Source organism: Cnephaeus nilssonii, assembly GCF_951640355.1.
Source record: "Cnephaeus nilssonii genome assembly, chromosome: 8".
NCBI lineage: Eukaryota > Metazoa > Chordata > Mammalia > Chiroptera > Vespertilionidae > Cnephaeus > Cnephaeus nilssonii.
Window position 1 is genome coordinate 101218783 of NC_137079.1, and position 14697 is coordinate 101233479.

At 41.9% G+C, this 14697-nt stretch overlaps 2 protein-coding genes across 2 annotated transcripts in view; both read left to right on the forward strand.

Moving 5' to 3' along the window:
- The window catches only part of TRPC4 (transient receptor potential cation channel subfamily C member 4), a gene marked incomplete at its 3' end in the record, with an annotated part of 376713 nt that overhangs the window by 159973 nt on the left and 202043 nt on the right, over positions 1-14697 (forward strand). The window lies entirely within an intron of this gene.
- Positions 13279-14393, forward strand: LOC307104354 (riboflavin kinase-like; the record flags this gene model as incomplete). The annotated part of the gene is made up of 2 exons (XM_079779261.1): positions 13279-13436; positions 14090-14393. The coding sequence occupies 2 exons, from the start codon at positions 13279-13281 to the stop codon at positions 14319-14321; spliced, it is 390 nt and encodes a 129-aa protein (XP_079635387.1). The 3' UTR covers positions 14322-14393.

Consider the following 14697-nt stretch of genomic DNA (forward strand, 5'->3'; position numbering starts at 1 on the left):
ATTTCTTCCCTGAGGTTTGACATTCTGATTGATGTTTCTCTGTTTCTGGGTCTATTTTTGCCCCCATCAGTTTATGTTGTTCATTATATTCCACAAATGAGTGAGATCATGTGATATTTATCTTTCTCTGCCTGGCTTATTTCACTAAGCATAATGTTCTCCATCTCCATCCATATCGTTTATTTTTGTGTATGGTGTAATTTGGTGGTCTAGTTTCATTTTTTTTGCATGTATCTGTCCAATTTTCCCAACACCATTTGTTGAAGAGACTAGCTTGACTCCATTGTATGCTCTTGCCTCCTTTGTCAAATATTAATTGGGCATAGTGGTTTGGGTCGATATCTGGGTTCTCTATTCTATTCCATTGATCTATATGTCTGTTCTTGTGCCAGTACCAGGCTGTTTTAAGAACAGTGGCTTTGTAATATAGCTTGATACCTGGTATTGAGATCCCACCTACTTTGATCTTCTTTCTCAGGATTGCTGCGAGTATTCGCGGTCTTTTGTTATTCCAGATGAATTTTTGGAAAGTTTGTTTTAGGTCTGTGAAATATGCCATTGGTATTTTAATGGGGATTGCATTGAATCTGTAGATGGCTTTGGATAGTAAGGATATTTTGATGATGTTGATTCTACCAATCCATGAACATGGTATGTTCTTCCATCTGTTTATGTCTTCTCCTATCTCTTTTTTCAGTGTCCTGTATTTTTTCAAATATAGGTCTTTTACCTCCTTAGTTAAGTTTATTCCTAGGTATCTTATTTTTTTTGGTGCGATGATAAATGAGATTGCTTTTTTAGACTTTCTTTCTATAAGTTCACTATTGTTGTAAAGAAATGCCATAGATTTCTTGGCATTAATTTTGTATCCTGCTACATTGCCAAATTCATTTATTACGTCTAATAGTTTTTTGATGGAATATTTAGGGTTTTCTATGTACAGTATCATGTCATCTGCGAATAAGGACAGTTTTACTTCTTCTTTTTCAATTTGGATGCCTTTTATTTATTCTTCTTGTCTGATTGTAATGGCTCGTACTTCCAGTACTATGTTGAACAGGAGTGGTGAGATTGGGCATCCCTGTCTTGTTCTTGTTCTTAGGGGAAATGGTTTTAGTTTGTGTCCATTGAGTATGATATTGGCTGTGTGTTTTTCATATATGACTTTTATTGTTGAGGTATGATCCTTCTATTCCCACCTTGCTGAGAGTTTTTATGAAGAAGGGATGTTGGATTTTGTTGAATGCTTTATCTGCATCAATTGAAATGATTATGTGATTTTTATCTCTCAATTTGTTTATGTGATGTATCATGTTTATTGATTTGCGGATATTGTACCATCCTTGCATCTTCGGGATAAAACCTACTTGGTCATGGTGTATGATCTTTCTGATGTATTGCTGGATCCAATTTGCTAGAATTTTGTTGAGGATTTTGGCATTTATGTTCATGAGGAATATCGGCCTATAATTCTCTTTCATTGTGTTGTCTTTATCTGGTATTGGTATTAGGTTAATGCTGGCTTCATAGAATGAGCCTGGAAGTGTTCCTTTCTCTTGAAATTTTTGGAATAGTCTGAGGAGGATAGGTTTTAGTTCTTACTTGAATGTTTTGTTTAACTCCCCTGTGAAGCTGTCTGGCCCCGGGCTTTTGTTTGCTGTAGCTTTTTGATGACTGCTTCAAATTCATCCATAGTTATTGGCCTATTTAGATTTTTAGAATCTTCCTGATTGAGTTTTGGAAGGTTGTATTTTTCTAGGAATATGTCCATTTCCTCCAGGTTGTCTAGTTTGTTGGAGTAGAGTTGTTCATAGTAATTTTTAATGATCCTTTGTATTTCTGTGGGGTCTGTTGTTATTGCACCTCTTTCATTTCTGATTTTGTTTATTTGAGTCTTCTGTCTTTGCTTCTTGGTGAGCCTGGCTAGAGGTTCATCAATCTTGTTTATCCTTTCAAAGAACCAGCTCTTAGTTTCATTGATCTTTTGTATTGTTTTTTTGGTCTCTATGTCATTTATTTCTGCTCTGATCTTTATTATCTCCTTCCTTCTGCTCACTCTGAGCTTTTCTTGTTGCTCTCTTTCTAATTATTTGAGTGGTAGAGTTATATCATTTACTACCATTTTTTCTTGCTTTTTGAGGTATGCCTGTAGAGCTATGAACTTCTCTCTCAGGACTGCTTTCATTGTATCCCATAGAATTTGGATTGTTGTGTTTATATTGTCATTAGTTTCCAGGATGCTTTTAATTTCTTCTTTGATCTCATTGGTAACCCAGTCATTATTTAATAGCATGCTATTCAGCTTCCAAGTGTTTGAAATTTTTGGATTGTTTTATTGTAGTTTATTTCTAATATTATGCCATTGTGGTCTGAGAAGGTGCTTGGTATTATTTCAGTCTTCTTGAATTTGGAAGACATTTTTTGTGACCCAGTATGAAGTCTATTTTTCAAAATGTCCCATGTGCACTTGAGAAGAACATATATTCCATGGCTTTGGGGTGAAATGTTCTGAAGATGTCTATTAAGGCCATCTGATCTAGTGAGTCATTTAGGATTGATATTTCTTTGCTGTTTTTTTGTCTATATGATTTATCTAGTGATATTAGTTGTGTATCAAAGTCCCCTACTATGATTGTATTGTTGTTGATCTCTCCCTTGATATCTTCCAGGAGTTTTGTTATGTATTTCAGTGCTCCTGCATTGGGTGCATATATGTTTATCAGGGTTATATCCTCTTGTTGTATCAATCCCTTTAGTATTATGAAGTGGCCTTCCTTATCTCTTGTTATGGCCTTCATGTTGAGGTCTATTTTGTCAAATATAAGTATTGCTACCCCAGCTTTTTTTTCATTTCCATTTGCCTGAAAGATATTTTTCCATCCCTTCACTTTCAGTCTGTTTGAGTCCCTTGTTCTGAGGTGGGTCTCTTGTAGACAGCATATATATGGGTCATGTTTTTTTTTTTTATCCATTCAGCCACTTGATGTCTTTTCATTGGAGCATTTAGTCCATTTCCATTTAAAGTTATTACTGAAAGGTTCCTGTTGGTAGTCATATCTATTTTTGTGTCTGTGCTCCTTCTTACCTTTTTATTTATTCTTTATACAGTATTCCCTTTAGCATTTCTTGCTTTGCTGGTTTGGTGGTGATAAACTCCTTTAGCCTTTTTTTGTCTGCAAAGCTCCTGATTTCTCCTTCAATTTTGATTGATAGTCTTGCTGGATAGAGTATTCTTGGATTCAGTCCTTTGATTTGCAACACTTTGTATACATCCTTCCATTCCCTTCTAGCTTGATGTGTTTCTGTTGAGAAATCATTTGAAAATCTCATGGGGGATCCTTTATAGGTAATTCTCTGTCTCTCTCTCTTGCTGCCTTTAAGATTCACTCTTTGTCGTTAATATTTGCCATTGAAATTATGACGTGTCTTGGTGTGGGGCTTTTGGGATTGATCCTGCTTGGGACTCTCTGTATTTGTGTAACTTTTTTCTTCCCCATATCCAGGAAGTCTTCTGTCATTATTTCTTTAAATAGATTTTCTAATCCTTGCTGTTCTTCTTGCCTTTCTGGCAGCCCTATTATACATATGTTACTTCATTTCATGTTGTCCCAAAGCTCCCTTAGGCTTTCCTCCTGCTTTTTTTTTTTAAATATATTTTATTGATTTTTTACAGAGAGAAAGGGAGAGGAACAGAGAGTCAGAAACATTGATGAGAGAGAAACACTGATCAGCTGCCTCCTGCACACCCCCTAATGGGGATGTGCCCACAACCAAGGTACATGCCCTTGACCGGAATCGAACCTGGGACCCTTGAGTCCACAGGCCGACGCTCTATCCACTGAGCCAAACCAGTCAGGGGTTTCCTCCTGCTTTTAATTTTTTTCTCCAGTTGCTGTTCAGATTGGGCTTGTTTCTGTACCTGATCTTCTAACTCACTAATTCGGTCCTCTGCTTCTTCTAGTCTACTGTTGAAACTTTCCATGGTGTTTTGGATTGTAGCTATATCATCATTTCTTCCTTATTCTTGCATAGGTTGTTGATTTTATCATCCATCCGATGTATGAATTCCATGACCATTACTCTGAATTCTTTTTCTGTCATGTTGCATGCTTCAATTTCACTAATTTCCTTTCTTGGTGACTCCTCATTTTCTTTCTTCTGGGGATTGTGTCGTCTCCCCATTCTGACTATCACCAGAAGGTTCAGACTTTTGAGTTGTGTGGACCTGGGTTGTGTGCCGTGGGAGCATCACACCACCCAAGTGTCACTGAAGTGCTTCGACACTAGGACGTGTGGCTGCCATGGGTTGGTGGGAGCTAGGCTCGCCCAGGGTCAGTGTTACCAGTATTCAGTGTGGTCTCGTGTGCGCACCTAGAATCATGGACCCCGCCTGCACTGCGCTGTTGGCATGTGCCGAAAATCAGTCCGCTAGCGTGTGCCAGGAGTCAGAGTTTCCCTGTGTCTGCCCCAAGAATTGAGTATCAGAGTCTCTGTTGCCTCATGCGGCTTCTTGCTGAGAATCAGGGTCCCTATGTGCGCATGCACCAAGAATTGGAGTCACTGGCTCTTAGTGTGAATGCGCTGTGAGTTAGGGATCCCAGGCGTACATGGTAAGAAACAGAATCAAGTCAGTGGTGCTCTTGCTGGGAGAATTTGGGTCCCGGTCACCATGGGGGACTGGGTTGCACAGTAGCACTGTGGCGTGCCTGCGCTGCAGAAAACAGACTTCCGCGTGTGCTGTGGAAAACAGACTTCCATGTGCGCTGCAGAAAACAGACTTCTGTGTGCGCTTGCCCAGAATCGAAGTCAGGTGGCACTGCCGCCCTGCGTGGGCTTAGCAGTGATGGCGAACCTATGACACGTGTGTCAGCACTGACACATGTAGTCATTTCTGATGACACGCGGCCGCTGAGGCGGCCGCATGCCGAGGATGAAACATTTACGAAATAATGTTTTCTCCTCAAAGTGACACACTACCCGAGTTATGCTCAGTTTTTTGGTGAAGTTTGACACACCAAGCTCAAAAGGTTGCCCATCACTGGCTTAGGGTTTGGTCACCCAATTGCTTTGAAGGGAGCAGATTCCAGTCTCTGTGTGAGCGCAGGCTCAAATTCTTGTGGCAGATCTGAGGTCTGTGAGAGCATTCCCAAACTCAAATTCCCATAGGTGTGCTGCAGCCAAGCGAGGGGCAGGTCTATCAGTTACTATGGCGCTATCCGCGATCCTGCTGGGAGTGGGATAGGCTCTTTGACTCACATAAATCTGTGGCCGGGAAGTCTGGATTCTTGTTGTCTGTTGGTCTGAAGCTGTGGTCACAGTTCTCTGTCCCCAGTGGCTGCAGGGTCCTGGTTTGAGTTTGAGACGCGACTGGGTGGTGCTGAGGCCAGGATCCTAGTCTCAAGCAGCTCTTTTTCTCAAGATGGCGTGGTCTCTGTGCCCACACTGGCTGCCCAGAAGTGTCCGCTTTGTGCACGGGACTCCCCCATCTAAGACTGCCCAGTTTGGCAGCCCCCTGGAAGACCTGCAGAATCTAACTGTCCCTAACTCTCACTCACACACACACCACACATGTCCACAGACTCCTCTATCACTCCCTCCCTCTCTCACACTCCCTCCCTCCCTACCTTCCTGGTGGTTGCCATCTTCCCTATTTGTAGCTCTCATTCTTATGAGACCTATAGGAACATAGACACACGCAATATTCTCAGGCTTTATGGTGTAGCCTGGCTAGAGTCCTTTTGGGGGTTTGATTAATTTTTGTTTGTTTGTTTTTTATTTTACTTGAGGACTGATGTTTCTATGATGAGTGTAAGTGATAGTTGATTTCTAAAGTTTGAGCTAGCTGTTGTGTAATTGTGGCTGCAAAGAGGGTCGTTGTTACTCTGTAAGCTTTTTGGTAATCGAAACCTAGGTAAGATTAATTTCTTTTAGTAAGTATTTGGCCACCTCAGTAGTTTTTTTGTTTTGTTTGTTTTTTCTGTTCCTGTAGGAAAGGCTTTAATTTATTCCATGAAAGTGTCTATGAATACTAGCAAGTAATTAAATCTTGTTTAAAGAGATAGCTGAGTGAAATTAATTTGCCAATCCTCCCCAGGATATGTGCCCTATATTGTATTGGCAAGAGGGGAGGAGGAGGAAGTATCTTTGGTGGTTATATAGTAGTTCCCAGACTAGATGAAATGTCCCTCCATAATAAGGGAATGGGGCACCCCAGAACCATAAGTCAGGCATGACTAAAAGTGAGATTCCCCAGGCTGCAGACTACATGTGATGGTCAAATGGTTGGTGGGGACAGTGAGAGGCCTTAGGCACCATCAATTCTCAGGTTTTGGCCATCATTGGTTTGGAAGCATCAGGTTTTATAATGGCCTTATCTCTTGCAGAAGGGGCATGGCTCTGGAGGCGGTGGTATTCAAGTTTGTTGTGGTCACTCCCTTTTCCAGTGTCCTTCTGGCCCACAGGAATAGTATTGCCCCTTTGTTGTTCCTCACAGCCCAGACCTTAAAGCTGTAGCTAAGTGAGCCTTTTGTTTTTAGCCTGTGGGTGGCTTTTTGCTTTCCTCTGCCCTGACTCAGTTGTTAAAAACACTGAAATTTATCTCTACCAATTGCTCATGGGGGTCTGGGGTTCCAAGGCTAGTTTTGTAATTTTTTTTCTTAATGCCTTTGGCTGCCTGCTGGATAAAATGTATCCCTAGATGGGCTCTGCCTCAACAGACTTGGGATGGATGTTTGTGTACTTTTATAAAGCTTCTGTTAATGCCCCTCCTCCAAAAGAGTGTTGTTGTTTTTTTAAAGGTTCTGGATGGGTCGAGATTGTGCACCTATGACATGAGGCTGTAATGTATCAAAAGAGATTTTATTTCAAGCACCTGGGTGCAGACAGGCTGAGTCCAAAAAAGGAGTCATCCCTGACTGAAGGGGGAGGCAAAGCTTTTATCAGCTTCTGTTGGCTGTGGGCGGTTTCTGCTGAAGCACAGAGCTTGACTGGCCAGTCCGGTCCTTTGTTCCTCCAGGCGCCAGATGTCCCCTGGTTATCTAGGTTATGCAGAGCCCAAGGCTGCAAGCTTTCTGCAAGACATCTGCTAAGGACAGTAAGTTTCATCTGCCCCATTTTATTCTCTTTAACCCTTTCATTCCCATCTTAAAGGGTATACACTGAGTGGTCAGATTATTATGATCTCTGAATGCATAATAATCTGGCCACTCAATATATATTCTATATAATAAAAGGCTAATATGAAAATTGCCCCCTTGACCAAGAGTTCAACCAGCAGGCAGACCGGCCAACCGCCCATGTCCACTCCCCCTGGCCAGGCTGGCTGGACCCCACCCATGCACAAATTCATGCACCGGGCCTCTAATAATCTGGCCACTCAGTATATATAAAGGAAAAGAAAGGGGATGAGGTCATCATTTCTCTTTGGCTGCTTCCTGCATGGGAGGGGGCAGCATGGAAGCCAAAGGAATAAATTTAAATTATTTCCTGGGGTATAGACCTGTAGGGTCCCTTTACCTGGGTAAGGACAAACTGTCGTACTGTCTGGTTAACTAGGATTTGTAATCTTGTATGTACAAATTTGGTAACTATCCTCAAAATGCAGGACCCAAAGAAGAGGGGTAGGAGAAATAGTGTCAGGGGGCCCAAAAGGGGTAAAAGCCAGGTTAATTTGGGCAGAGCTGCTTGTAGGCTGGACCATATGGACTGCTCTATGCTATCCTGACTGATCTCCTTGAGCCATTGGGTATTCTGTAGAATGTGTTGTGTTCTTTCCTCTATTTGACCTGTAGAGTTTAGAAAAAAACAACAGGAGGTGTTAGCAACTAAACAAACCCTTCCCTCTTTAGCTAAGTGATAGTCTAGGGCTAATAGGGTGACCATTTTAGGAATATAAGAGATCTTCAAGATTCAGAAGCACTATGAAGGTAAACAAATAGATGTGATCTGGAGAGAAATCCTGTAAATCTCCCTGGAGCCAGAGGTCTGCAATGAGTTTGAAAATATCTTGCACTGTTTGAATGGGATAGTCTGCACCAGGTGGGGGAATGTCATTAACAATCTGCAGGAATGTGGAAGCCTGGGTATATAATCTATTAGTCATTTGGCTGATATGCAAGAGGGGCTATTTTTTCTCCAGGAAGGCTGATGGGAGGGTAGGTTACCCTGGGGGCGAAGTTCTTGTTTTCCAAGTTTTGCCCTTTGCTAGGCTTCTGGAGCTTTCTGCCCTGGTGAGTTTCTACACCTTTACCTGGCCCATCCTCCTTGCTCTTGGGGTCAGAGGGACGATGAGGCCTGGGCACAAAAGGAGGTTGTGATGGTATCTAGAGGTGGTATTTCCTGAGTACAAGTAGGGCTTGTAATCTAGTAGAGACAAACTGTTTTATACATTTTAGTATTACTGGGGCAAAAGCTAGAGCAATACGAGTTATGAAAAATGGTGTGGTGGAAGGAAAGAGACATTAGTTTGAGGGTTGTAGTGTAATATACCAAAATGAGGTTTGTTCTCAAATCATTTACTCTTAAGTGTCCTTGGTTTAGGGGAGATAGGATTTTTTAGATGGTTGTAAACTACTGTTTTATTATCTCAGTTTCCCTATCCTGCTTGACTTGGCTTACTAGCCTGTGTCATTTATATAACTTCCTTTTAACATTTCTCCCTACAAACCTTCCATTATTTTTATGAACCTTCTTACAACTTTCACAAACCTTCTTATAATTTTTACAAACATTCTTTTTCTTTAAAATGTATGTCTATGCCTCATACCTTCTATTATCAAAACCATATAAATTCTTTCTAATTTAATTAGAATTCTTAACTGTTAGAAACCTTAATTTTCTAATGATAAGCAAAAAATAAACAGCCAGTATTTCTTAAACTGACATTTATGAACATTCTCACTTTCAAGAAACATACCTTTAACAAAGCACAAGACATTACATTAACAGTTCTAAATCTACTTTATAGATTTTTTGTAACAAAAAATAAAATCAGGTGAACTTAAAACTTGTTGAAATATTTAGATGTTTATCATTTAACCCAGCAATGCTCCAAAGCTTTTAAGTTGCCAAAGACTTTGGAAAATTATGAGGCTGGAGAAAAATTGGGGGAGGAGGGAGCATGCCCTGCAGCCTGTTCCCAGGCCTCCAGCCACTTGGATTTAAAACGGCCACATTTTAGCTCTGACCGGTTTGGTTCTGTGGATAGAGCATCTGCCTGCAGACTGAAGGGTCCCAGGTTCAATTCCAGTCAAGGGCATGTACCTTGGTTGCGGGCACATCCCCAGTAGGGGGTGTGTAAGAGGCAGCTGATCGATGTTTCTAACTTTCTATCCCTCTCCCTTCCTCTCTGTAAAAAATCATAAAATATATTTAAAAAATGAAACTGCCACGTTTTTCCTTAGAAATAATATGCTAAGGTTTGGGTAATAAAGAGTTCAGCGTCTGATAGTAGCCGAACTGTTAAGTAAGCGTTTGTAGTTTTACAGTAAAGAAAGTTGTTCTTTGGGAAAGGGGGGTGTATATGAGAAGGCACTGAGGTCAGAGTAGTTTTTATTTTTATTTTACTTATTTATTTTTTAAATAAATATATTTTATTGATTTTTTACAGAGCGGAAGGGAGAGGGAGAGAGAGTTAGAAACATTGATGAGAGAGAAACATCAATCAGCTGCCTCCTGCACACCCCCTACTGGGGATGTGCCTGCAACCACGGTACATACCCTTGACTGGAATCGAACCTGGGACCCTTGAATCCGCAGGCTGATGCTCTATCCACTGAGCCAAACCAGTTAGGGCCAGAGTAGTTTTTAGAGCATTAAACGAGTGAGATTGCTGGGCCTTCTGGAGGAAGGTTTAGGGTTTTGAAAGACATTATTATTTTTAATCTAATTACCCAGTAGGAAGACTTAGTTAGACTCTCAATGAAAGTTTAAAAGGCCATGAATGAGCTGTGGAAACAAAGAAAATCTTGGCCTACTTTCAGGAATTACACATGAAACATCCCAAAGAGAGTTCAAATGGGGGAAAGAGAAACCCAGTGTCAGAAGATGAGATGTGGAATGTCAAAAGTGAGGTTGTCAAAATTGGTGTACTAAATGCTTCAGTTAGAGGACCTGGAGTTATATTATGAGTCAGAGAGAGGAATACAAAGGGCAAGTTCATTTGACTTGTCTCATGGACTTGTCTACCCAGTGTCCTGAGGATGGCCTTAACAACAATTGGGACATTACCCAGATGCCCCAGGGATGGGTTTACCTCACTCAGACTGGGGACTCAACTCCACAGTGGCAGAGAGAGAGAACTAGAAAGAGAAAGCACATTTGACCTGTGGATGTATCTATCCCATGCCCTAAGGATGGCTTTACCAGTGATCAGACATTGGCTAACCCTGGGAATGAATTTACCTCTCTCAGATAGCAGGCTCATGTCCATGCTGCTCAAACAAGGGGGAAGAAAGGAGTTTCTTCAGATGTCAGGAGTGATCGATCAGGTCCTGACTCACTGGATCCCATCACCCAGGTGTCACCTGGGCACAGTCGTTGGGCAGGTGACTCCATGTCCAGGGAGCATGCCTACCATCCACCTCAGTCTTGACAAGGTGCTTTGATGAAGGATTTACTCTGCAGTTGACTAATAGGTTTCCCCACACCATGATGGTAAATGACAGGAAGATGAATTAGAGAGAGTGTAAGAAAGAGGAAATAACTCCAGTGCCCTACGATGGGCACCAGAATGTTACTGGACAGGGCCTGGCCCATAGCAGGTCTGCCTCAGGCCAGCCTGTAGTATGTGGGTCCTTGACTTCCTGTAGGAAAGATTTCACAACCTGAGTCCAGATGGGTTTGAGAGTATATTTATTAACGTTGGGGACAATGAAACAAAGGAAGAAATTAGGGTAGAAGAAACAACAGGGGAGAACCTAGGCAGTGCTCTGCTTTGACACTCTAAAAATGTTATAGGAAACTAGAGGCCCGGTTCATGATATTCATGCACGATTAGGGTCCCTAGGCCTGGCCGGCGATCAAGGCCAATTGGGGCCTTCCAGCTGCTGGCTGATGGCCAGGGCCTTCCATCGTTCCATGCTGCCCCTTGGTGGTTAGCGCATGTCATAGCGAGCAATCGAACTCCTGATCTCCTGGTCAAACTCCTGAGGGGACATTTTGCATATTGGGCAGGGCTGCTTTAGTTTCCTGGGGAAGTCAGAGAAAAATGGGGCCTTAGAGACAGGATTAGAGAGTGAGCCTGGGTCAAGCTGCTGCTGCTCATCACTCCCATGACTGAAGTCTCCCGGGACCATTAGAATGTAGGAATAAATAAAAAGTTCATGCCCAGGTAGGGGCATGAGCATGCTCTAAAGTGAGCCCACCTGAGAGCTTTTTATGTTTTTGGTGTTTTTTGTGTGTTTTTTTGTCTTCTGTGGGCAAGTATCTTAGGGGAGGGTTTCAGCTTTCCAGGTGCATTTTTATTATGCTGATGCATTAAAATGAGTGTATAAGGGAGTTTTAGATTATTATTTGGTCTATTTTACTGTTTTATCTTAAGTCTGTCTGACTTTAATGTTTGGTGGGGTTTTTTTTGTTTGTTTGTTTTTGTTTTTTTTTGTTGCCTGACTTCATATGTCCTTGAATTTAGTTGGCAAAAATATAATTAATTGGGTCTTTGTTCTCTATTTTCCCAGGCCAGGGTGATTTAAGCTATGTATTTTCTGGTTAGGGAGGAGGTTATAAACCATTTGCTCTCAAGTGTCCTTGGTTAGGGAAGATAAAGTCTTGCAATTCACAAGCTTGCTAAAAGTTGCCCAAACTGTTTGGCCTTGTTCAATTTTCTTTCTCTTTCCTTGCTTCTTACTATCCTGCTACATAACCACTAGGCTGTATACCAAAACTAGTACCAAATAATATTGAATGTAAACTGCAATCAGAAAATAAAATTAAAATTTTTAAAATAAAAGGCTTTAAGCAGGAAATAGCCATGATTAAATTTGTGTTTTGAAAAGGTCACTGCAGGTGCAGTGTTTATTATAGAGCGGAGAAAATGACTGATGAGTTTCAGATAAGAAATAATGGTACCTTGGACTAGAATGATGACAATAATGATAAATTAAAAATACAGGAAAAAGTATACTCTGCAGTGATGTGGAGTGAGGGAAAAGGATGCATAGTGATGAACCTAAATACTTCCTATGTGAGTTGAAATTGAAGTGATAAATGCAGATTCTTATTGAATATGGTCACTGTTTAGTAAGTGCATTTATCTTCCCACCTTCCTAAGTACATCTCTCTTTTAGAAAGAAAAATTGCTGCATAATCCTTAGCATCAATAAGAGATTCCTCTAATTGACCCTCTAGAATTTCTGCCTTGTCTAGGAAGTTCAATAAAAGTTAAACTGCAAAACAAAGCACCCAAAGATTTTTTTTTCTGTCTGGATTATCTTTTGTCACCATGACATATGTCCAAGCCGTTACATCTCATCCCACATAAAATTACACTTCTCTCTCAATCCTTTCAGCTTGAAACATTCTTTTAATTTCCTTTAGAAAACACCAAGACTTAGAGGATAAGCAGTGTAAATACTTATTTCTTTTTTGGAGGAACTATTTTTTCATTCAAGGTTGTGAGTTATCTAGATCATGAGAAACAGAGTCTACAATAATCTCAGGGACTCATAAAATCAGGAGAATGCAAAGAAAAGCCCCCTTGACTACAAAATCAAAACTGTAAAACTGAATGCTTAGCTTTTATTTCTGCTAAATTTTAGAACTCTATTACACTAGCATTATTGATTTTATGTCTTTAATTTTCTATATGCAAGATGGTGCAATATGATTTTCATGATAGTGCCATGCCGCAACCTTTTACAGTGGGGGTTCAGGATCTGAAGAAAAGGCTGATGCACAAATGAAAATACTATACAAGAAATATGAATTATTAAGGGGTGGGGGCCAGGTGGAGATCTCTCTCTAGGAGAGGCACACCGAAATCTGGCCTTGTCTGTTTTTATTCAATTTTAGATACACATCTTGCCCTCAGTAAAGCATAGCAAACAGGTAGCAGACAGACCAGCTCTAAGGTCAATAAAGATCAATAGAGAGACACAGCATCCCAGTCGCCAGGCAGCTTCTGTTGGATCAGCAGCAGGAGGGACTGCCTGATGTGCTCCCGCCCGACCTGCCAGCCGAGCTCCTGCCCATGTCCCCTGGCTGGTCTGGGGGTCCAGCCACCACCTCTATTGTGGCTCCTCCGGACGTGAGGACTGGGCTGCAGCCCGAGTGGACAGCGTCATGAAGAACCTGCCGTACTTCTGCCGCTGCGAAGTCATGCGGGGCTTTGGCCATGGCTCCAAGCAGCTGAGCATCCCCACCGCTAACTTTCCTGAACAAGTGGTAGATAATCTTCCCTCTGATGTATCCATTGGCATTTATTATGGACTAGAGGCCCGGTACATGAAATTCATGCACAGGGGGTGAGGGTGTCCCTTAGCCCAGCCTGCACCCTCTCCAATCTGGGACCCCTTGAAGCATGTTCAACTGCCCATTAAACATCCTAAATGGGCAGTCGGACATCCCTTTCACAATCCAGGACTGCTGGTTCCCAACCTCTTGCCTGCCTGCCTGCCTGATTGCCCCTAACTGCTTCTGTCTGCTGGCCCAGTCACCACTAACTTCCCTCCCCTGCCAGCCTGGTCACCCCTAACTGCCCGCCCCTGCCAGCCTGGTTGCCCCTAACTGCCCTCCCCTGCTGACCTGGTTGTCACCAATTGCCCTCCCCTGCAGGCCTGGTCCCCCCAATTGCCTTCCCTTGCAGGCCTAGTTGCCCCCAACTTCCCTCCTCTGCTGGCCCGGTCACCCCTAACTGCCCTCTTTTGCAGGCCTGATTGCCCCCACCTGCCCTCCCTTGCAGGCCTGGTCCCTCCCAACTGCCCTCCCCTGCTGGCCTGATTGCCCACAACTGCCCACCCCTGCCAGCCATCTTGTGGTGGCCATCTTGTGTCTACTTGGAGGCAGCCATCTTTGACCACATGGAGGCGGCCATCTTGTGTGTTGGAGTGATGGTCAATTTGCATATTACTCTTTATTAGATAGGATAGGCCAGTGTGGGAACTGGAGAAGTCCATAAGATGGTGGTGAGCATAGGATGGAACCCATACTACAAGAACATGAAAAAGTCCATAGAAACTCATATCATGCGTACCTTCAAAGAGGACTTCTATGGGGAAATCCTTAATGTGGCCATTGCTGACTACCTCAGAACAGAAAAGAACTTTGATTCTTTAGAGTCACTTATTTCAGCAATTCAAGGTGATATTGAGGAAGCTAAGAAATGACTAGATTTACCAGAACATTTGAAACTCAAAGAAGACAATTTCTTCCAGGTTCCGAAAAGCAAAATAATGAATGGCCACTGATGAAAAGTCATCTTACTTATTCATTCATTGTTCTCTAATATTTTACTGCTCATAACCCTGCAGTCTCATCTTGGTTACATTTTAAAAACCAAAAATTTTCTTACAGTTGTGACTTAGTTTAAACAGTACAATGTAGTTATTATTATGCTTCATGTTCAATTAAACCCATCATGCTACAGTACTAAAATATTAATTTTAGAAATCCAGATTCTTTCTATGTAATATGTTGACTAAAATTTACCACTAGAAATATCAAGTGATTTATAAGGGAAATGAAATGTATAAAGCTATGGAT